Below are 24,487 nucleotides of genomic sequence, written 5' to 3'. Positions count from 1 at the left end.
ATCTGGTGGATGACAGAGAAGAACCTTGTAATAGGAATTCGGTGGAATCAAGAACCAACCATTCAGATTACCACGGATGCCAGCCTATGGGGTTGGGGAGCACATCTCATGGGCCTCTATTTTCAGGGTCAGTGGAAAGAGAGCCACAAACATCAATCATCAAACTACAGGGAATTGAGAGCTGTACTAGAGGCGCTGAAGAGTGCCGAATCATTCCTTATCCAGAAAAACATCAAAATATTTACAGACAATGCAACTGTGGTGGCATACCTGAGACATCAAGGAGGCACCAGATCATCTCAACTCCAATCCCTAGCAGAACAAATTTTCTCCTGGGCAGAAAAGAAGGTGTCATCCATCTCTGCGGTTCACCTCAAAGGGACAGAGAACGTGGTGGCAGACTACTTAAGTCGCCACCAGGTTCTTCCAGGAGAATGGGAATTGAATTCCCAGATATTCTCCATGTTAGTAGACAGGTGGGGCTATCCAGAGGTCGACCTATTTGCCTCCAAAGCAAACAGGAAAGTAGAAACATTCTGCTCTTTGAATCGGCTAGATCGGCCGATGGCCCTGGACGCACTTCAACAAGAATGGATTTTCAAACTTGCGTATGCGTTTCCCCCTCTACCGCTCATTCCAAAAGCGTTACAGAAGATACGGTCAGGTCAGACCACAGTAATCTTCATAGCTCCACTGTGGCCCAAAAGAGCATGGTACAGTCTGTTAAAGTCACTGGCGGTTCAAGATCCAATCCTGCTTCCTCTTCAGAAAGATCTCTTGACCCAGGGCCCTCTACGTCATCAGAATCTGGAAAATCTACATCTAGCGGCTTGGCTTTTGAAAAGTCCCTCCTGTCAGCCAAAGGCCTCTCGCCAAGAGTGGTAGAGACTCTTCTAAAAAACAAAAAAGAAGTCACCTCCTCCATCTACCTAAAACAATGGAAAAAATACCAATCATGGTGTGGTGACTTTCCTCCGGACATGCTACATCCAGATATCCCCAGGATCCTTGATTTTCTTCAAGACGGGCTGGATAAAGGCTTTTCTATCAACACGCTAAAAGTACAGGTTTCAGCATTAGGTTGCATTTATGATACTCAAATCGCAGATCATAGATGGGTCAGAAGGTTCTTTAAAGCGGTGGCAAGAATTAAACCAAACATTAAAAATCTCTCTCCCCCATGGGACTTAAATATAGTCTTATCTGGATTATCAAAGTTACCTTTTGAACCCCTAAATGAAGTCTCATTAAAATATCTCACACTCAAAACAGCTTTTTTGGTAGCCATTACCACAGCACGTAGGGTGGGAGAGATTCAAGCCTTAACAATCATGGAACCTTTCTGTACCATCTTAGATGATAGGATTGTATTTAAACTTAACCCAATTTTTCTTCCTAAAGTGGTTACAGATTTTCACAGATCGCAAGATATTGTGATACCATCCTTCTGTGATAACCCAAAGAATGAGAAAGAAGAAGCCTTTCACCGTCTTGATGTTAAACGAGCTATCTTACAGTACCTAGATAATACAAAAGCCTGGAGAAAGGATGAAAACCTTCTTATACAGTTCCAAGGCCCAAACAAGGGCAAGAAAGCGACAAAATCTTCTATTGCTCGATGGATTAAGATGGCAATCTGTGAAGCCTACACTTCTATGGGGAAGGATCCCCCTACAGGTATTAAAGCACACTCTACAAGAGCTACGGCAGCTTCATGGGCAGCAAGATCAGCAGCCTCCCTCGAACAAATTTGTAAAGCAGCAACCAGGTCCTCGCCTCACACTTTCTACAGGCACTATCGGTTGCACGTTGGCACTTCTCAAGATCTGGCTTTCGGGAGAAAGGTGCTCCAAGCAGTGGTCCCTCCCTAAAAGGCTAAGTTGGTATGTCTCCATGTGTAGGTGCTGTCATGAGGATGCACTGAAAAGGCGGAATTATGACTTACCGATAATTCACTTTTCATTAATCCTCATGACAGCACCCTTATATTTCCCTCCCTTTTTGTGTATAATCCTGTATGGGTTCGTTATAATTACACTGAGGGGAACGATGGGAAGTGCCCTTTTAACCTCTTTGTGTTTCCTGTTCCTGATAGGGTCAAAGGTGACATCCTCCATGTGTAGGTGCTGTCATGAGGATTAATGAAAAGTGAATTATCGGTAAGTCATAATTCCGCCTTTCTGTGCTCAAAAAGCATTCTGTGCATTATCAGGCAATTCCGACTTCAGAGTGAAGACGGGTTCTGCTGTGTCCTTATAACCTATGGAGGGGGGAGAGGGGGGGAGGGTCAAGGCAGAGGAGTAAGCAGGAAGAACAGACAAACATACCAGCTGTTTTATTAATGTCTGGGCACATAAAACGCTGGATTCCCAGGTCAGTTCTTATCTAGCAGCTTAAGGAGATAAGATTGCAGGGTGCAAACTGTGTTTTCAGTCCTCTTGACCCCCTCCTCTCTCCATAGGATAGAATGGACACAGAAATCCTGCTTCATCAGAAGTGAGGGAGGGGGGGGGGGAGAGCTGTACTTTTTGAGTACAGAAGGAAAATCACTTGAACTATTGATATTTGTTTTCTGAAAAATGACCCTGTAATGACAGTTATGCTTCAGGAATGTGGCATTTAAAAGGATATTCCCATCACCTAAACTTCTGCAAAAAAAAAAAAAAAATTTAAAGTTTGGTCACTTTCTCTCGCTGTCATGTTGACAGCACTTGCCTAGGATCCTGATCACAGCTGTCAGCTATGAGAGCGGTGGTTTGGATGAGGCAAGTATGTTTTAAAGCGATTCTGTACCCACAATCTGACCCCCCCCCCCCAAACCGCTCGTACCTTCAGATAGCTGCTTTTAATCCAAGATCTGTCCTGCGGTCCGTTTGGCAGGTGATGCAGTTATTATGCTAAAAAACAACTTTTAAACTGGCAGCCCCGTGCCCTACGGGAGTGGCCTAGATTGTGTATGCATTAGGCTGGCACAACCTCTTTGTCCCTCCTCCCCACCCTCCTCATCATTAGGAATGCTCCAGGCAGATTGCCTCCTATTCGTGAGCTGTGTCAGCCGGCACATGGGCTGGATCGTTAAGACACCTGTGCAAATGTCCAGCATGGAGAAAATGTTCCAGCGGCATTTCTAATGATGAAGAGGGTAGGGAGGGGTGGTGCAAAGTTAGGGCACAAATACTCCAGTAGGGCATGGGGCTGACAGTTTAAATGTTATTTTTCAGTACAATAACTGCATCACCTGCCAAACGGACCGCAGGACAGATCTTTAATTAAAAGCAGCTATCTGAAGGTACAAGCGGATTGTGGGTACAGGGTCGCTTTAAACTACTTTTATGTCTCCCTGTGACATGGATTGTCCCTGGAGATGTATAATGGCAGAGGAAGAAACAGCAGTGGCAAGCTTATTCAGCTGGGCACTGCAGTATCCCATTTATTGTCATCTATGTCCATGGGGCTTGCTGTAAAGCACATCACTAAATGCTGTTAAACAGCAGCCCAGACAATATGGCAGCCCCCAAAAAAACACAGTCCGTGTACTGAATAAATTCTACAAACGTGTGAATGACCCCTTGCAAAACCTGTTTTCTATCTTTTAACTTACCTTCAGAGGGTTTGCCAGTAACATGACTTGTGTAATTGATGCAGGGGGCAGAATAGGATTGAATGCTGCCAAGTCGGTTCCAGATGCGGGCTGCAACTTCACCTTCATTGTCTAAAGTCAACAAGAGACCATTCCAGTCATTTTAAGAAGTGACGGTTGCTTCCCTCTACTTCATACACTGAAATATGGTTTTCCCTTTTCACCAGCTGTGTTATCTTATTTCTGATGTCTTATACTACACCCCAACTTCATTAGCTTTGTAAAGGGACTGTGGCAGGTGCAGAGTACTGCCCTCTTGTGCTATTCGAATGAATGCCACAACTAGTACAGCAATTGTAATTACTGCAACCTATTTACCAGTGCTACAGCCCCTTGCAACAGATGATATTGTTGAGGTGGAGTGCTCGGAGCCAGATGCCTGCTAATCTAATGTTGATGTAGCCAGTTTGCAGTGGATTTCACACTGCAAGTTTCGCAGCAAATCCACTGCAATACTCTGTACCATTACAGTCTATGGCTCTGCATTGAAATGAAAATTCATTTTTAATTAATTAGCCACTGGGCTGGTAAAAGTAATTAACCGCAAATGCTTACCTGCCCGCAAACCCAGGACAGCGCATTACAAAGTTGCCGATAGGGACATGTTTATATCAGCTGTCTAGGAAAAGGGGATGGGGGGTTGAGAGCAGAGACTGAATGACCAGCTCCAACACTGTTTTTGTGTCTTTAGCAGAAAGCAGCAGCTAAAAACTAGGGGAAGGAGATTGAATAGATAATAAGAATGGAATGAATTGTTAGACTTAACTTTTCATGTGTTGCTGCCCATGTTATGTTTGAGCGGAATACCCCTTTAAATATGTAATTTACTACATTCACGTAGCAAAATGAAAATCCACCGTGAGAATGCAGGGCCATAGACTGTAAAGGTAGTGAGTATTGCAGCGTAAAATCCGCTGTGAACTCGATACCATGAACACAATCAAAGTGAATCTAGCACTCTTTGCCTATATAAACACTAAGGGCACGGCAAAATGCTTACAGTGCCCCAGGGAAGCTCAATAGCATATTAGCAACATCGCTAAATATCATAAACCAGACCTCTTATTTTCAAAAGCTGGACATCGTCTGATTCTGTGGGGTGCCTTTGATCTGCCCACATTAATATGTTTATATGGGCAAAGTTCGTTGCAGATTTACTTTAAGGACCACTATTGACACCATTGGCTATACTGTCAATGTCTAAACAGAGGCGGCCTGACATTTACTAAATATGATTTTTTAAACTAATTATAAAAGATAAAGCAGTAGAGCATAGACACATATGTATATGATGATAAGTACACTGTTTTGGTGTGTTTTCTTAAGTGGAGGTAAATGTGTACTATTAGCTTTGTTTGCTCACCTTTGGGACTGCTGCCTGAAAAAGAATTTTTCGGACTGGCAGTGGAGCTGTGTTAATCATAGAGATGATTACCACTAGAACATCGGGACGATCAGGGGGACAGTCCTTGGCAAAGTGCAGCAGTATCCGAAAACCATTCTTATCATACGCAGTCAAGGGGAGAAGGGAACCTGGAAGACAATTGTAGCACATATTACTTAATCTGTTTTATTTGCCTCTTGTTGCTTTGTTCAAGCTTTTATTGATCCAATCCAGTTGTAAAACAAATTTGCAACAGATACACACACTGAACCCCTTGAAATGTACACATACAAGAGATGGGGAAGTAAATAAATGAAGTTTTTGGACCATCTTTGCAGTAAAAGATGGCTCACTGTGCATATTAGGGGTTATCACTAGGGATGGTCCGAACCGAGTTCGTACAAACCCGAACCATCCGCAATGATTACCGCTGTCTGCCCGCTCCGTGCAGCGAGCGGATCCAGCAGGAGGAACGCCTGGAAAACTGGGATACAGCCACAGCCAGTTGTTGGCTGATCATTGTCTTCTATTACACTATTAGACAATTATCGGGCGAATATGGCGATAATAGTTTCATGTAATAGGGCCTTAAGCAAAGTGGTTATAGGCTGCCTTTGATGTCTGTGCTGCTCCACCCAGCATGTAAGCCGAGTGCCGAGCAAATAAAGCTATTTGCTTCGTTTGTAACGTAAATTCGCTCATCTCTAGTTGCAGTACTAGTTTAGCTCTACAGCTCCTTCAGAATGTTACTCTACACAAAGGCGTTCCAGCCACCCAATGTTCAGGGAAATGCAAAATCTCTAGTGACTTGAATGTGCCTCTCCATTTTCAAGATCTACGTGAGTTCCAGAGGTCAGGCCTTCACCACATTTATCATAAAAGATGTTCAACAATATGCTGTAAAACTACATTATTGTTTTCCCATAAAATACCACTTATTTAATAAATTAGACAACCTACTAGGTCTAATAGATTCCAAAGGTACAGTCACATTTGTAAGGGATATATAATGGCCTTTTTGAGGACTTTCATGCGGATGTGGTAGAAAGAGTGGGCTACTAGGTGCCATGGACAAGGGTTCAAATGGCTGCGCAGAAACTGTAACTCCAACAGCATTTGAAGGCTGCGTTGATATCATTGTTGGCATTGTGCTGGAAACAGTAGCAGAAGCTGCAGGCTTAGCTGATGCTCTAAAAATTAAAACCATAAATAAGATTAGTTGTCTTGGCGTCTACTAATTTAGATCTGCACACTGCCAAACTTGCAAATGCAAATACCAAGGATACATTTTCTTAAATTTTCCTGTCAAACTCACCCTTTTGTTTCCTCCCAGAGTTGCTGCCCAAGCACATCTAGCTCATTAAGTTTGCTGCCCCCTGTAGGAGGGGCAGTTGAGGGTCCTATTGTAGCAGCATCATGAAATACAGTAGTATAGGTAGTGGGGGAGGAGTAGGAATTAATAGAAGCCATGGGTATTACTGGTTGTGTCAATAAGAGTGGAGCTGTTGAGGTAAGTGGATCAAGTGATGGTCCTGTGAAAAAATCTATTTCTTTGCTGCCCACCTGAAAGAAGCAGTTAGAGATGTGTTAAACAATATCTATATATCATCAGAATTAGAACTGACAAAAAGCATGAAAGTGAATAACGGATTCTGAGCACAGGTGAATACCTGGAATATATCCAACTTTGAGTCTGAAGAGGATTCTTTTGCTGCACTTGATGACAGATCAATGCCTTGGAAGAGAACATTAGGGATAGAATGTGATAAAGCATTTTTTCTTAGCCTCACACTGACTGTAAAGATGGCCATGCACAATAGACTTTTAGTAGTAATCAACTATTTCTGCTCAACTAGCTAACCATCTAATGCATGGGTGTCAAACTCAGGCCCTCCAGCTGTTACAAAACTACAATTCCCATCATGCCTGGACAGCTAAAGCACAACCAAGAATGCAAGTGTGTGGTGAGGATTTAGAGAAAGCTGACTGTCATAGGACTGTATAGCAAGTTTTAGGATAGAGAAATGTCATTAGGTGATCTATCTCATACATTGAGGAAAAAATATCCTATAATAATATTCTATAATCAGGAATACTTATTGTACAATAACCATAATAGATGTATTACCTAGCTGCAATAGCTCTTCATCAAGCAAGCAGAGAGAATTTGTGGCACTATTTATGTGAGTAAGAGCATGATCTGAGGAGTGAGATCTGGGCTGCGTGGGTAAGAGTGGAGGAGGAGGAAGGATGGGGATCAGTGCAGATGGTTGCTCTGCTGCATCAGGAAGTGGAGGAAGGGGTTTTGGGTCTTCAGGTGGGCTTGTAGATTCAAATCCTGCCAGATCAATTAGAGTCTGTGGACTGGTACTTGACGCTGTCAACTCTGGATGTAAAAGAAAATTAAGTTACATAAATAAACGGTAAGTAAGCTGTGCAGCAGCAAAGACCAAAATAACAGGTGAAAAAAAGGTGAATATAGCATTTTTTTTATTTTCTTGCAATAACAGACAGTATTTTTATTTATTTTTAGATAATTCAGGGATCACATGTGTGACAATAGTAGAAGATAGTATAAGGCTTAAAGGTACCAAAGACATCTAGGCAGTATACTCTGCATAGATTACATCCCACAGTCCTTTAGATTCTCGCTGCAGATGGCCAGCAATCAGTTGCTCAAAATTACAGCAAAATATCTTCAATGAGAGTGGCCCACAGAAGACATTAGCCCATCTGGCATTTGCCAGAATTGCCAAATGGGCAGTCTGGTGCTAACTAGTTTGTAGAGCCCAGGGGATATAAACATGGCTGCTGATAACACTAAGCTATGACCATAAGTAAGGGTGATTAGAGCACCAGAAACACGTCAGTCTTATCCAGTCACTGTAACGTTCACTGTCATGATTTTATTATTTTCTATTAAAGAGTAAATGGTTTCACAGGACCAACTGAATTCATCTACTTTCCTTCACTGATTGACTGCAGGGTTATGCCTTAACACAGGCTAGTGAGCTAGAAACATCTTGCTGTATTAATATTGTATGTTAGTATGTTTAGTCACTTTTTTTTTTTGCTTCCACTGTAATGTTCACTAAATAAAGTACTATTTATCCAGGCTTACAAAAACATGACTTCTTTCTCCCAGAAACAGCACTGCTCTTGTCCTCAGTTTGGGTGTGGTTTTGCAGTCAAGTTCCATTAAAATGAATGGAGCTGAATTAAAATACCATACACAACCAGAGGACAGGGGTGGTGCTGTTTTTCACTTAGATAATACATTTCATGAAAAGGCTTAAAAACAAACAACACTGTAGTATACCTGCTTTGTTCCCATGATGCTTTCTGTTTGTCTTCCGTGTCTTTTATTAGATGTCCCATCACATAAGCATGGCAGTGAACTTAAGTTCATTGTTATGATGTGACCTTTAATAAACTTGGCACCTACCATTATTGTTTGCCGGCTCTTGAAGGTCCAGTTCACCGCTGATATCTTGTCCCTCCACAATCTTCTTGTACATATTGATGGCACAAGACACACTGTCACTTGCTTGAAGAATGTCCCCTGTATTAAAAAAAATAAAGTAATAAACATTAGAGGGTGAAATGTATTACCTTGAACATAATGGCCCTTGTAAAGAATGCAGACAAAGTGTCACTGATGTACAGTGATAGCTTACTATTCTTACTATCTTAGTTTTTTCCAGTGCAGTTTAAAACTGAAAGGAGTGACTGTAGTAGGAAACACAGGCACTTTTTATTTCCACTAGTTAGTATGCATTAAGCTCAATGTTATCTGCCAAAGCCAAATATGTAGTCCCATCCGCAGTGCACCAAATCAACTTAAGCTTTTAATATCACAGAAACGGTGCAGAGGATGAAGGTGATAAACTGAGCTTTATCCCCAGCGCCCCACAGGGAGTGATCGGCAGGTTAGAGACTTTTCCCTTGTTGTTTAGGAGCTAGCCAAGTGACAGATATCAACAAAGCTCTACAGACTCCATTGAGGCCTTATGGGTCAAAAATATACAAAAAAAACAACAATATACTGCATGTAGCATTAATTAAATGGATTAGGCAACGTGGCCCCAAATGAAGTATTTACTAAACAGCAGTATCATGAGAGTTGTGTTAGGTCCTCTTTAAAGGCCCATAAATAAAGGCTGATGAGATCCTGCTAAAAGCTTGCTTGTATTGCCCTAAACTTCGTCACTGTCAGACACACATGCCCTGTTTACAGAATGATCTTATAGTCAGCCCAAATATAAAAATCAGCCAACAAACAAGAATTTTCTCATTCATCCACTGGTCTATGGCAATTTTATATAGGCTGATTATTGGGAAAAGCCATTTCTAGGACATTCATCAAGCTAACACACAAGGAACTAAAGTAATGCAGAGATTATAATCTTGTACCAAGGCTGCTATCATTATCCTCAGTCTCGCTGGCCATTTTAAACAAGGTGAGTCTTTTACTCTCGCATCTCTCAAACAACTCCTAAAAGAAATAGAAAGAGGCAATGAGATACAATTATGTAAGCAGTAAACAGACAGTACAATGTAGAAACAATAAACAGGAGGAAAGACATCATTAAATCACAATAATTCTGAACAGCAAAAAGGCACCTACATGCGAGCCCCATGGGTAGAAAAAATTGCTAAGAAGGCTCATGTGACTGTATGTGGATACCATGCATCTACTCTGGAAAGGGCTCTGTTGCAGTTTAATCTCCGTAATGCTTAGCTTCAAAGCAACAGTGTCCAAAGACTTGAGGGCCCTGGTGTAAAAGTTCACTTAGCATAGACAGTACAGTATGTAGCGAAAACTACTATCTTGATATATAAATATGCCTATTGCCAAATCAGAGTAAAAGATACTACTACAGCGTGAAGTGTGTGGTACTAGAGCTCGCAGTGACCTTAAAGGGGTTATCCAGTGTTAGAAGAACATGGCCACTTTTTTCCAGAGACAGCCCCACTCTTGTCTCTAGTTTAAGTGGGGTTTTGCAACTGAGATTAGACAGTCATAGTGATCCACTGAGATATCCATGTCTAGAGGTCATTTGGACATAAGCATTTCAGGAAAAAAGCTTTACAGGAAGAAGCCATTGTCACCAGGTATAGCAGTTGTTTATTATTTTTAGTTTCCTCCACAGTATGGTATATGAGTGGTCTTAGACCATGGAGTGGGTGGTGACAAATTCTAGGGATTAGCCCTTTCCCTGCTTCTGGCTCAGTGGCTTGCCAGATTCTTGTAATACAATGAAACTTTGAATATACTGACTATCCAGCTATACATTTGTGGGGAACAGAGCTCTCTAGAAGCGGGTGATGTGTTACAAACACTGTGGAGGCATATAATTGTATACTTGTGTAAGCTATACATCAACATTTATTGAATACATATAACATAATTAATAATCAATCGTCACTATAAAAAACCTTGTATGGGTAAGACTAATAATAAAAGAAATCTAGATGCGTAGGAAATATATAAAATAATTGTGTATAGATACCTAACTAATGTAGAGATAAGAAAGATATTAGAATAAAATAAAATAAAATCTATATGATAAAATAAGTGTGTATAGGGAGCCTAGTGAAGTTGCCTGCGCCGGGCCCAGCGCAGGCAGCTCACCCAGATGTGTATGGCAGTAGTCCCGAATCAGGAGATCTAGCTTGAGCTCATATCGCTGGATGGCCGTTGGAGTGATTGTATTCGTATCCTGGTGAGACAGCTTGCTATTTAAGTTGTACACTTTGGGTGAGATAGGATGGTATTAGATGAAAAATGGTGGAATATCCACCTCTCACCCTGTCGGCGGTAGTTCCCACGGTCCGGTATAGTATTGCAGCGACAGTCCGTGTTCCAGTCAATGCAGCTACTTTGCGATCCGTGCAGTTAAGGTCTAATGCAGCACGGTGAGCTGTCTCCTGTTGTTTGCGGCGTCCGCATGCATCTGAGCGCGCGCTCTGGCTAACTGCCGTTTGATTTGAATGTCCAGGCAGATCAGCTTAGGTTCGGGATATACTCCAAAAACAGTAGATGTTAAAAAAGGCTCTGTTATCTTTGGTTCTTGAACGCGTTTCAGGAGGTCTACTTGCTCCTTTCCTCAGCAAAGAACTTTAGATAACACTGGTGCAACCATATCCATTTGGACTTTATATCCATTCTATATCCATCTACAAGACCCGTAGTGGATCATTCCGGATGATTTTGCCTTGTGTTGTCCAATATGGCTTCTCTCCTGTGTGAGTTCACATTCAAATAGATCGATTTTCCAGTGTGGCTTCTCTCCTGTGTAGATTCTGGTTTTTATATAAAACAGGATAGTAATATTGTTGATCAATATACATTATGAGCTAAGTGGGTTGGTTCCACTATGACTGCTAGGACTGGATCCAGTTTGTGTGTCTTTGAATGGCATAAGTTCATATCAGCTTGTGCATACATGCACATACATAAACATATATGTATATAAATAAATATAGAATAATAAATAAATAAATACCTACGTAGGTACATGTAGGAAAAGTAAGTAAGTGAATGAATAGATGGATCTTAATAGAGCAACGGGGTTCACACAAGGTGGTTTAAATACTGGTGGAACAGTATTTGTGTATACATCAAAACGAATAGATAAATGAATACGCCCGCGTGCACATATAAACATATAAATAAATAGATGGATAAATAACTGAATAGATCTTGACGGGGTGACGGGAGTCACCAAGGGGCGGTCCAGGCACTGATGGAAACAGTCTGGCACTGTACCGCCCGTCGGTAATGCTCCCGACGTACATCATCAAACCTAGAAATTAAAGATGCCGAGCATCAAGACACTAAATTAGTTCTGCCCTACAACCCTAATTACAAACATATAGGGAAAATTATTACCAAACATTGGCACCACCTACAGGACGACCGAACAATCGGCCCCCTATTACCTCCGAGACCGCCCATAGTATATTCTAAGGCACCTAATTTAGGCCTACAGATAGCTCCGACTGTAAGAACAAGAAACGGTAGCTCCCAACCTACTATATGCCCCGAAATCAATGGATTCTTTAGATGTGGCATGTGCAGAAATTGCAAAGCTACACAATTCCAAAGACGTACCGATACAGTAACATCAGTAGTAAATGGACGTGAACATAAAATCAAAGATACACTTTCATGCAATTCCGAAAACATTATATATATCATCGAATGCCCATGTCACAAACAGTATATAGGGAGGACTTCCAGAACCCTAAAAAAGAGAATAACAGAACATTTTTACAACATAAAAAGGGGTTACGACAAACATACACTCTCGGCCCACTACAAAGAGGCACACCAAAGTAGACTGAGGGGCACAACTTACGCGGCCATACAAAAGGTTGAAAAAGATTGGAGGGGAGGCGATTTCATATCCAAAATGTCAAGACAAGAGTCCAGGTTTATCTTTGAATTTCAGACACTTATACCTTATGGTCTCAACGCCGAACTAGAGATCTTTGGTTTTCTGTGAAAAATGTGACAGTGCACATATATAGGATGTAAATTATGTATTCCTGAGAGGCAGAACGCACAATACGTAAGCATCTGCTGTTACATCTCATATCTCTCAAGCATATGTACGTCGGGAGTATTACCGACGGACGGTACAGTGCCAGACTGTTTCCATCAGTGCCTGGACCGCCCCTTGGTGACTCCCGTCGCCCCATTAAGATTCATTTAGTTATTTATTCACCTATTTACCTATGTCTTTATATGTGCACGCGGGCGTATTCATTTATTTATTCGTTTAGATGTATATATATATATATATATATATATATATATATATATATATATACAGTGCCAGACTGTCCCACTAGTACTTAAACCGCTTTCTGTGACTCTTGCCGTTCTATTATGATCCACCTATTCATTCACTTATCTATTCTCCCAATTTTTTCCTACATATACCTACGTGTGTATTTATTTATCTATTACTTTATATCTATTTATATACATTTATATACATATATTACCCTGTGTCTATATCTATTTATACACATCTATAAACATATATGTTCAGTTATACATATATGTACAAGCTGATATGAACTTATGTCATTCAAAGACACACAAACTGGGTCCAGTCCTATGTGACAGTGCACATATATAGGATGTGAATTATGTATTTTTGAGAGGCAGAACGCACAATACAGAAGTATCTGCTGCTACACTCCATATCTCCCAAGCAGATGTATGTCGGGAGCATTACCGACGGGCGGTACAGTGCCAGACTGTTTCCATCAGTGCCTGGACCGCCCCTTGGTGACTCCAGTCACCCCGTCAAGATCTATTCAGTTATTTATCCATCTATTTATTTATATGTTTATATGTGCACGCGGGCGTATTCATTTATCTATTCGTTTTGATGTATACACAAATACTGTTCCACCAGTATTTAAACCACCTTGTGTGAACCCCGTTGCTCTATTAAGATCCATCTATTCATTCACTTACTTACTTTTCCTACATGTACCTACGTATGTATTTATTTATTTATTATTCTATATTTATTTATATACATATATGTTTATGTATGTGCATGTATGCACAAGCTGATATGAACTTATGCCATTCAAAGACACACAAACTGGATCCAGTCCTAGCAGTCATAGTGGAACCAACCCACTTAGCTCATAATGTATATTGATCAACAATATTACTATCCTGTTTTATATAAAAACCAGAATCTACACAGGAGAGAAGCCACACTGGAAAATCGATCTATTTGAATGTGAACTCACACAGGAGAGAAGCCATATTGGACAACTGGACCTACAGAATTCACACAAGGCAAAATCATCCGGAATGATCCACTACGGGTCTTGTAGATGGATATAGAATGGATATAAAGTCCAAATGGATATGGTTGCACCAGTGTTATCTAAAGTTCTTTGCTGAGGAAAGGAGCAAGTAGACCTCCTGAAACGCGTTCAAGAACCAAAGATAACAGAGCCTTTTTTAACATCTACTGTTTTTGGAGTATATCCCGAACCTAAGCTGATCTGCCTGGACATTCAAATCAAACGGCAGTTAGCCAGAGCGCGCGCTCAGATGCATGCGGACGCCGCAAACAACAGGAGACAGCTCACCGTGCTGCATTAGACCTTAACTGCACGGATCGCAAAGTAGCTGCATTGACTGGAACACGGACTGTCGCTGCAATACTATACCGGACCGTGGGAACTACCGCCGACAGGGTGAGAGGTGGATATTCCACCATTTTTCATCTAATACCATCCTATCTCACCCAAAGTGTACAACTTAAATAGCAAGCTGTCTCACCAGGATACGAATACAATCACTCCAACGGCCATCCAGCGATATGAGCTCAAGCTAGATCTCCTGATTCGGGACTACTGCCATACACATCTGGGTGAGCTGCCTGCGCTGGGCCCGGCGCAGGCAACTTCACTAGGCTCCCTATACACACTTATTTTATCATATAGATTTTATTTTATTTTATTCTAATATCTTTCTTATCTCTACATTAGTTAGGTATCTATACACAATTATTTTATATATTTCCTACGCATCTAGATTTCTTTTATTATTAGTCTTACCCATACAAGGTTTTTTATAGTGACGATTGATTACTAATTATGTTATATGTATTCAATAAATGTTGATGTATAGCTTACACAAGTATACAATTATATGCCTCCACAGTGTTTGTAACACATCACCCGCTTCTAGAGAGCCCTCTACATTAGCACATATCCAATCCAATTCATATCCTGCGAGCGCTGGGATCAGTGGCATCACTCGAAGGGGGTGGACTCCATTCGTAGGGGTTAGGTGTAGCAGACCTTTTCTACTATTTGTGGGGAACAGTAGTGCTCCAGTATGCTACTATATTGTATAATCAGTTTTTTTTTTAATAAACCCAAACCATTAGCCAAGTCTTACAGACAAATCAGAACAGACCAGATATTTCATCTTCATGATGTCTCAGTCTCATACCTTCATAAGCTCCTTGTCCCCCTCTGATGAGTCTTCTTTGCTGTAATGTGTCAGCATTTCCTGCAGCAGCTTCACATTGTTATTTACTTCTTCCAGAGTGTGAACTCTCTTACTCACCCTCTGCATTCTCACTTCATCCTGAGGATTACATGATCAGAAGTGATAAAGAGCAAACTGATACAAGCTTCCCTTGTATGAGAAGAGTAATGATAAGATAAGCACAATCTCACCCGGTAAAATAAGGTATAATACATCCCAAAACTCCTTTCTGAGCTAATTTTCTGAGGAGAGTGAGAAGAAAATTCTAGAAAAGGGGAGTAGAGATGGACATGAATACTTATCTCACCCATCTTGTTCTTATTGGATTACATTATAGTCAAGTTTGGCTTAGGTTGGCTTTCCTACCAAAGACAATGACGCCATATTGAGGCAATCATGAATGGTCATGCCTTACTAGCAGGGCCGGCTCCAGGTTTTTGTGGGCCCTTGGTCAAGAGAGCCTCAACGGGCCCGTTTAAATAGCAAATTATATGGCATCCTTGTTAGAGGGTCTCTAGCTCTCGATTCTGTGTAGTGGATCAGCTATGTTATATACGTATTATCCCCCCTCCTGTATGAGTGTGTATATATCTATCTCTCGGGCACATATATACACACACTCATACAGGAGGATAATAAGTATATAATACACTGCTGATCACCATTTTCACCTCTGGGCACACCTACCAAATAAAGTTTGACAAAATAATGGAAAAAAAACGTAATTCGGTAACTCACAGGTGACGTATTCTTTGATCTGAGGCGATCGCTCTCGTTTCCTCTCCATCTTGCCCAGACCTCCATGAGGATTTCTTCAAGTTACAATTCATCTCTTCAGAACCTGCCAGACAAACATCTTAGACTCCGCACATTTCCAGCAACTTCCTTCCTTTTTCCCACCCATAGGCTCCCATAGAGTAGTCATTCTGCTGCTTGGTGTCATGTGCAGTAAAGTAAGGAGGTTTGTGGGTCCCGTATGTAGGATCCTGTGCTGTGCCCCCATATAGTAAAAATGCCCTCTGTCCCCATAGTAGATGCCCCCCTCCTCTGGCCCCATAGTAGATGCCCCCCTCCTCTGGCCCCATAGTAGATGCCCCCCTCCTCTGGCCCCATAGTAGATGCCCCCCTCCTCTGGCCCCATAGTAGATGCCCCCCTCCTCTGGCCCCATAGTAGATGCCCCCCTCCTCTGGCCCCATAGTAGATGCCCCCCTCCTCTGGCCCCATAGTAGATGCCCCCCTCCTCTGGCCCCATAGTAGATGCCCCCCTCCTCTGGCCCCATAGTAGATGCCCCCCTCCTCTGGCCCCATAGTAGATGCCCCCCTCCTCTGGCCCCATAGTAGATGCCCCCCTCCTCTGGCCCCATAGTAGATGCCCCCCTCCTCTGGCCCCATAGTAGATGCCCCCCTCCTCTGCCTCCATAGTAGATGCCCCCTCCTCTGCCTCAACACAAAACAAAGAAATCATACTCACCTAATCAAGGGGACAGGTCCTCTTCTCCCTGGCTTCTCCCTTCTGTAGGCTGCGGGGACGGATCCTCTAGCAGGCGCGATGATGTCATCGCTCTGTGCCTGCTGAGGAGATCACGTCCATGCAGCGCTGCGGAGGAAGGCCCAGCCCTGGACATCATGGAGAGGGAGAGTGGCGTCCCGTCGCATCCGCCCAGCACTCGCGCCAGCAGCGCGCACCCCCCACCCTCCCGGATGTCAGTGGTGCCGACAGTGAGTCCGGGCGATGCGGTGAGTGGCTCATTGCTTGGGCAAGTGGCGGGGGCCCCCTTGAGCGGCTGTGGGCCCCGGCACTTGCCCGAGTAAGCCGTGTGCTGACGCCGGCCCTGCTTACTAGACATCCAACCTGTATCCTGTTTTCCTATCTAGTGGCCAGAGTAGAGCAAGAGAGCAAGACAAAAAACAAAAGAGCATGCTCTTCTGAAATCTGCTTCCTAATTTACATTCTTTGACATGAAATCTATGCAACCAGTTAGAAAATGATAAACTATCTGACTGAAAATGTATATGAGGAGAGAAGAACTAATGCACCCATACCTTTCCGCAATATCAGGTTAGGGGCCTTTTACATGGGATGATTATCATGAAATAAATTGTTCAACTGTTAGAATTTACACTTGTCCTACACTATGCTATTTATGTGTACGTAAAAAAGGACCCTGAGACACTCTAATTTAGCAGCCCTTCATAGAACTACTAAGGACTAGCTACACAATACCTCTGAGTACACCTCCACTTTTATCTATGGCTCCAACTTAGAAACAAAAAAATAAATAATTCGCTCTTCAGGAAACCCTATCTAAGCTCTTCTTAACTTGTCAGCAGTTTATGTTTCCCTATCTAAAGGTAGCATGAACTAGTGACAGAGAAGCTGAACAGAATGATGTATCACTTACATTGTTCTGTACAACCGATTCGGAGATATCATCCCAAATAATAACGACTCTTCAACATAGCAAGGTCCATTATGTGTAGGAGATCAGTAGTCCTGGATATTCATGAGCACCAGCACACTAAGCCAACCAGCCATTGATTGGTGGTTGCTATCTATCTATCTATGCTATCTATCTTGTATATAGGCAGACAGCTGTCAATTAACATCGATAGGGTGTAGAAGTCTATTCTTTCAGTGCTCCAAATGGCCTTACTACGTCAGTTTAAACTGCAAAGTGCACAAAACAGCATATAGGATGAAGGTAAGACACTTTCCTTAATGGCCTTTTTGTGATCAGGTGGGATCACACTGATCTCACCCTTACCAATTAGGTAAATATGGCATACACAAATTCTTAAAGTGGGTCACCAGGGTACTGCTGCTTTTTACCAAAAACAATGCTATACTTGTCCACATATTGTGTCTGGTACTGAAGCTCATCAAGTGACTGGCGTATAACTGCAATAAGACAAACAACCTATGGACAGTACCATTGGTTTTGGGAGAAAGCAGAGATGTTTCCCTTCAATATGGGAAATTACAAAGGTATTCATTAATCCACACTGGTCAGGCTCAGTTTGCTTCATTAAATATGTTAAAAGGACACACTCACCTCCTTCACCATGGATTTAATAAGCTTGTTTGCTTCCTGGAGATCATCTGGGTTCTTACTTTTTAACAGTTTGGCTAGGAGCTGAAAGGTAATGTAAAATGATAGAATATGCAAAGAGAATGTGACAAATATGCAGGATGGATGGTGCCTTGCCAAAACCATCTCCCTACCTTAGATCTCTCTTCATCATCAAAAACTGGATTTTTGGGTCGAACTGGAGGTGAAGGAATTAAGGTTCGATCCACAGGGATGACAGGATCAGTAAGCACAATTCCTGGGTAAGATATTTCCAATGAATAAAGAGACACTACTTGGGAGCTCCTCTTTAAATAGACATTATATATAATTCATAATCAAATACTTGTAGGACTTTCAGGTTTATGTTGCCCAACCACACATTAAAAATCTTAACAACTTTTCAAGACAAACACTATATGCATACAATGAATAAAACATTTCTTTTCCTGCATATTTTGCTATATTTAATCTTTTTTTTTATTTCACGTTTGTCAAATCTTTAAAAACCTTAATAAAAATTAAAGTTTGAAAAAAAAAAAATTTCTTTTACAGTTTTCAATAGGGGTAACAATGGCCAAATGGATTGCCTATCCTTACTGCAGTGAATGGGAGCTGTGCTGCAACAACCTGTAGTTACCACTGCATAATAAGCTGGAGGGCAGGGGCCTATGGGTACAGTTTTTATAATGAACTAATATCCAAATAATATTCAATATTTTCTTAGGGGGGGGGGGATAGAGTATTGATCTCTTTAGGCCCTAGCTGCCCATTGTGTGAATTTGGAAGGTGAAGTTCTCTTGACGCCTTACAATTAGTCATAGCAGAGAGAACCTAAAAAGTGCCTTCCGGGGCGTGGCCTGGCTATGGAGGAGTAAGCACGCACCTTCTGTGAGCTCCTACAGCGGGACACCAGACAGCCTGACAAAACACCCCAAATTTGGCCAACTGCACCCCAAATGGTTGGTAGCCGCAGGAGGACTAAGGCAGGCACAAAAATATCCCAGCCCCGGCTCGCCCGGGGTAGCCTGGACCGTTTTCTTTCACCCGCCGGTCGCGGCCTACCTGCTAGGCCTACAGCCTCCGAGACCCCCGGCTCTCGAGTTACCAGAGCGGCCGCCGCGGTTCCGTCCGGACCGGAGATACAGCCGCCCTCCGCCGGTGTGGAGTGGACCCCGGTGTCGGCAGAGAAGGTAATAGGAGCCCCGGTCCCGCCCCCCCCCCGTACCGGCTCCCCTGAGCCCCGGCAGCCGACGGGAGCACGGCGCAGCACAGCACCTCCATCAGCCCTTAGACGCTGCTCCCCCAACTCACCGAAGTCGGCGGATCACAGCCGGTGATATAGAGCCTCCTGGCCTCCACATCGGAGAAGCGGTATCTGTCTGCCCCCCCGCTACAGGAGAGATCCCGGTGAGCCCTCACCTCAGGTCAGAGACAGAGACGGTGTCCCTCGGTCCCTGCAGCAGGGTGGCTGCATCCCTGAGGTCTCACCTTAGCTCAGCGGAGATCCCTGGTCTCAGCTTCAGGGCCACAGTATACTCCTGCCCTGGACAGAGAGAAGCAGAGGTGGCCATACATCCTGTTCCCTGTGGGGACACAGACTGTTCCTCAGCCGCAGGTCCTAATCTGGCTGCCAGCATGTCTTCTCTGTCCCCTGCTGCACTTCCCTTCTCCTCCACTAGAGGCAATGAGCTGCACCATCTTAGCTCTGCTACATCTGTTAACCCCTTACAGGATGGCGCAGATTGGGACTGGAAAGAGTATATGAAACTGCTGCCCACACGTTCGGATATGGAAAAGTTTGTGGAGCGCCTAGAAACCTCATATAAGCAAGAACTCAACTCTCTCAAATCTGATGTACACGCCTTGGAGGTGAAGGTTTCTGATATTGCTGCTGATCAAGACTCTTTGACCACCACAGTGGATGATGTTCAGGCTACTCTTGCTAACCAGGAGAGGCAAATTCGTCATCTTTACAGGCTTCATGATGATGTGGAAAACCGTGGCAGACGGAATAACATCCGTATCAGAGGGCTCCCTGAAGCAACTAGAGCTGCTGATCTTATCCCGTCACTCCAGGACCTGTTTGCCTCTATTCTTAAGCGTCCGCCCGGAGCAGAGTTTGAAATTGATAGGGCTCACCGTACTCTGGGTCCTGTTTCCACCAATATCAATCGGCCTCGGGATGTCATTTGTAGGCTCCATCATTACAGAGTGAAAGAGGAAATCATGAGAGCGGTGCGCAACATGGACTATGTTGATTTTGATGGTGCCCAACTGATTTTTCTTCAAGATCTCTCCAGAGCTACCTTAACACAGCGACGGGCTCTTAAACCCTTATTGGAGCTGCTAAGAGAGCGTGAAATCCAATACTCTTGGGGCTTTCCATTTCAACTGGTCGTCCGTAGAGGTGGGAGAAGATTTGAGCTACATACACCTGAAGATTTACCGGCCTTCTTAACTGCTCTGGATCTGCCGCAGATGACTTTGCCAGATTGGGATCAGGTTCCGCCGATAGCACAGGGCAGGCCTTCTCGCCCTATTGACATGGCAGCTTCTGGGGACTGAAGTTGTTTCGGGGGATGGGAGCCGTGGTATTTTGTTCCCTTGAAGATGCCTTACTGACGCGGGATGTACCTTTTTCCATATTTGCACACCGCGTCGAGTTTCCTTCTGTTTGTGGGGTTACTGCTTACGCTCATCTAGTTATAGTAACATGGTTATATGGTTATGCTGGTTTACATGTGTGCAGGTCGGGGGGGTGGGGTGTGGGGTTCTTGGTGAGCTTGTTTTGTTATTTTCTTAAGGGGTGCTTCTTCATTTAGCATATTACATATATCTGTGGGGTGCATTCATGTTATATGTTTAGATTACATTCTGGTGTTCTGTCGCGGGCTTACAGACCTTCATCTGTTAGTCCGTCCCTCTCTAGAATAGACGCTTGACGCGTTCTTGTACCCACTTGGGTCCTTCCCGGTAGTGTAAAACTACCTGGATACGGAGGTTGTCTACCTTGATAACCTTCTTTTTCTGGCTGCAGGTTCAGTCTTGGTCTTTCTTACTGGCCATATTCTCTCTCAGTCGTCTTTTTCTTCTTTCTTTTTCTTTACTTCCTCTTATTTCTTTTCTGCTTTTCTTCTCTCCTTCTCCCTCTGTGGCGGGTGGTGGTGGGGACATGGCGGGAGCAGACGTTAAATTTGCCTCCATTAATGTTAGGGGATTGAATGTCCCACACAAGCGATCTCAGATCCTCTACTCCATGCACAGACAGAAGGTACAGGTCCTACTACTACAGGAGACACACTTTCGGACTGCTCGTGCCCCTCATATGCGACTTAATTATTACAATGTGTGGACACATAGTACCAACCCCGACGCTAAGTCTAAAGGGGTCTCCATAGCATTGCATAAGACCTTGTCGCATAAACTGCTGGATTCCTTGATTTGTCCCAAGGGGAGATATGTTTTCATTAAGATAGAAATCCAAGCGCGGATTTATACTATTGGAAACATTTACCTCCCTAACTCCCATCAGGGCAGTGCCCTGAGGGCTATACTCCGAGCGGCCTCTACATTTATAGAGGGCGTGATGATTTTGGGGGGGGATTTCAATCTGGTTATGGATCCATCCTTGGATACCTCCTCCGGCAAAACTGCAGTGCCACGTTCTGATTATGCGCTTGCCCGGTCGGTCCTTGGTCTCCATAGTTTGGTGGATGTCTGGCACATCCTTCATCCTAAGGATAAGGACTTTACACATTATTCAGATGCACATCACACTTATGGCAGACTAGATATGTTTTTTATTGCTCAGTTTGCCTTAACGTTTAGTCCCAAGGCCTCAATAGGCTCTGCCTTGTGGTCAGATCACTCCCCTATTTTTCTGTCATTGACTTTGCCGGGGTTGGTGTCTAGGGAATGGTCATGCAGATTGAATGAGTCACTCCTTAAAGATGTAGGGTGCAAAGCGGCTGTTACTCAGACAATATCTGACTTCCTACTTGACCATAATGACGATGATACTGCCCTACCTATGCAATGGGAGGCCCTGAAGTGTGTTGTCAGGGGGACTCTGATTCAGCAGGGGGCTAGGCTCAAAAAGGACAGGGGGGCTAAAATTGTCAGCCTAGCAGGTAAAGTTGAAGTTCTTTCCAAAGCACATAAACAAAATGCCACCGACTAAGCTTTGACAGCATTAACACTGGCTAGGGAACAATTGAAGGACCTCCTTAACAAGTCGTCTTCCTCCCAGCAGGAGCGCTATCGCAGCTTTCTTTACGAGCATGCCAACAAGTGTGGCAGACCACTGGCTAGACTGATCCATCCGAGGACACAGGTTACGCACATTCCGAGCCTCCTTGACCAAACTGGTACTGCTATACACAATCCCAGAGAGATATCTGATCTCTTTTGTTCCTATTTCTCATCTCTGTATGACATTAAGGGGCGCTATTCAGAGATGCCGGCGAAGGACTTGGAGTCTAGGATATCTGCGTACCTGTCAGACACGAAGCTGCCTAGTGTTCCTGCGGAGGCGGTTGAGGACTTAGAGACTTCTTTCACTGAAAGTGAGCTCAGAGGTGCCATTGCCGATGCAAAGGGTGGAAAAAGTCCGGGACCGGATGGTTTCACCGTTTGCTTTTTCAAAACATTTCGGGATCTGTTACTACCATTTATGACTAGGTGCTTTAATAGTATCTCAGCAACATGCCCCTTTCCCCGCCAGTCGTTGGAGGCGCATGTGGTGGTTCTGCCCAAACCAGGCCGGGATCCTAAATACTGTAAAAATTACCGCCCCATTTCACTCATTAACTGTGACCTCAAACTTTACTCTAAGATGTTAGCTAATCGCTTAAGTCTTCACATTCCCCAACTCATACATGCAGACCAGGTGGGATTTGTTCCGGGCAGGGAGGCAAGGGACAATACGCTGAGGACTCTCACTTTGATGTCTTGGGCCACCCGTACGGAATCCCCTTTGTGCCTCCTTTCCATCGATGCAGAGAAGGCTTTTGATAGGGTGCATTGGGGGTTCCTGCGGTTGGTCCTACGAGGAAGAGGGATTTGGACCGCTTCTTGTGGACAGAATTATGGCGTTGTACTCCAATCCCTCGGCTCGAGTGCGGGCTAATGGTTTATTATCTAGCTCTTTTGAGATCCACAACGGTACGCGTCAAGGCTGTCCCTTGTCTCCCATGCTATACATTCTATCCATGGAACACTTGGCGGTGGCCCTCCGGCATAATCCTACGATCCGGGGAGTTGCAATTGGTCAGGACCACCACAAGCTTGCATTATATGCAGATGACCTCCTGCTCTATATTTCATCCCCCTCTACGTCACTCCCTTCTATTCTACAGGAGTTCCAGAGATTTGGCGACCTCAGTAACTTTAAGGTCAATTTGGCTAAAACTGAGGGGCTTAATGTCTCAATTCCTCGAGCTGTGTTTGATGCAGTTAGAGCTTCCTTCCCTTTCCAGTGGCACACAGATTCCATTGTTTACTTGGGAATTAGGCTCCCGCTGGCTCTTAGCTCTCTTTTTGACCTGAACTATACACCCGTGCTGAACAGGGTCCTCTCAGATATGACGTCTTATTTCCTGAAGCCGACTTCGTGGTTTAGAAGGATGGCCATTGTTAAGATGGATATTCTTCCTAAGCTACTGTATGTTTTCCAAACTGTCCCCATTGTGGTTCCGGTTGCTCTCTTCAGGACTCTGCGCAGGGCTGTCTCCAAATTTATCTGGGGGAACAACAAACCCAGGATTGCATATTCCACTCTCACTCAATCTAAGTGCATGGGCGGTATGGGATTACCTGATCTACGTCTCTATCATGAGGCGGCTGTCCTGCGCGGGGTCCTGGATTGGGTGCACTGCAGGGGCTCTAAGAGGTGGGTGGACCTGGACTTCTTGCTTTGTCCGATTGCACCCTCTCTTCTGCCGTGGATTTCTTCGGGAGACCGTCAGTCCCTGTCACACCTTTCATTTTTTGTCCCACATGTGTTGTGTGTTTGGGATAAATGGGTTACTAAACACGGATTGTCAGCGGTGCCAGGACCGCGCTCCCCGATACTCCAAAACCCATCATTCCAGCCGGGCTTGCAGACGCATGGATTCCTTCTATGGGAGAGATCCGCATGCCCAAGAGTCCGGGACTGTATGACTGGTGCTGTCATCTCTTCTCTGGTGACCCTTCAGGCTCAGTCCCTGGATCGTCGGCTGTCTTGGCTGGACTATGGGCAGTTAGCCTCGTTCATACGGACTCTTTTTCCTAGGAACTCGTACACCCCGACACTCACGGATTTTGATAACTTGGCCGTTTCCGCATCTGCTATCTCGCATTGCATATC

The 24,487-nt window shown here is 43.8% G+C and overlaps 1 protein-coding gene across 1 annotated transcript in view; it reads right to left on the bottom strand.

The window, feature by feature from the left end:
- Positions 1-24,487, bottom strand: part of GGA3 (golgi associated, gamma adaptin ear containing, ARF binding protein 3) — a 37,373-nt gene that overhangs the window by 5,813 nt on the left and 7,073 nt on the right. Inside the window, exons 6-16 of the mRNA XM_069952658.1 lie at positions 18,291-18,394; positions 18,121-18,201; positions 15,028-15,165; positions 9,438-9,519; positions 8,470-8,586; positions 7,153-7,410; positions 6,695-6,759; positions 6,340-6,587; positions 5,985-6,214; positions 5,004-5,173; positions 3,602-3,712 (exon numbers count right to left, since the gene is read on the bottom strand). Of these exons, the coding sequence (XP_069808759.1) occupies positions 3,602-3,712; positions 5,004-5,173; positions 5,985-6,214; positions 6,340-6,587; positions 6,695-6,759; positions 7,153-7,410; positions 8,470-8,586; positions 9,438-9,519; positions 15,028-15,165; positions 18,121-18,201; positions 18,291-18,394 (1,604 nt within the window). The remainder of the gene's footprint in view (positions 1-3,601; positions 3,713-5,003; positions 5,174-5,984; positions 6,215-6,339; positions 6,588-6,694; positions 6,760-7,152; positions 7,411-8,469; positions 8,587-9,437; positions 9,520-15,027; positions 15,166-18,120; positions 18,202-18,290; positions 18,395-24,487) is intronic.

Source organism: Dendropsophus ebraccatus, chromosome 14 (assembly GCF_027789765.1).
Source record: "Dendropsophus ebraccatus isolate aDenEbr1 chromosome 14, aDenEbr1.pat, whole genome shotgun sequence".
In the NCBI taxonomy this organism is placed as follows: Eukaryota; Metazoa; Chordata; class Amphibia; order Anura; family Hylidae; genus Dendropsophus; species Dendropsophus ebraccatus.
The sequence above is the reverse complement of the archived record's forward strand: the minus strand, read 5'-3'. Positions and strand labels throughout refer to the sequence as shown.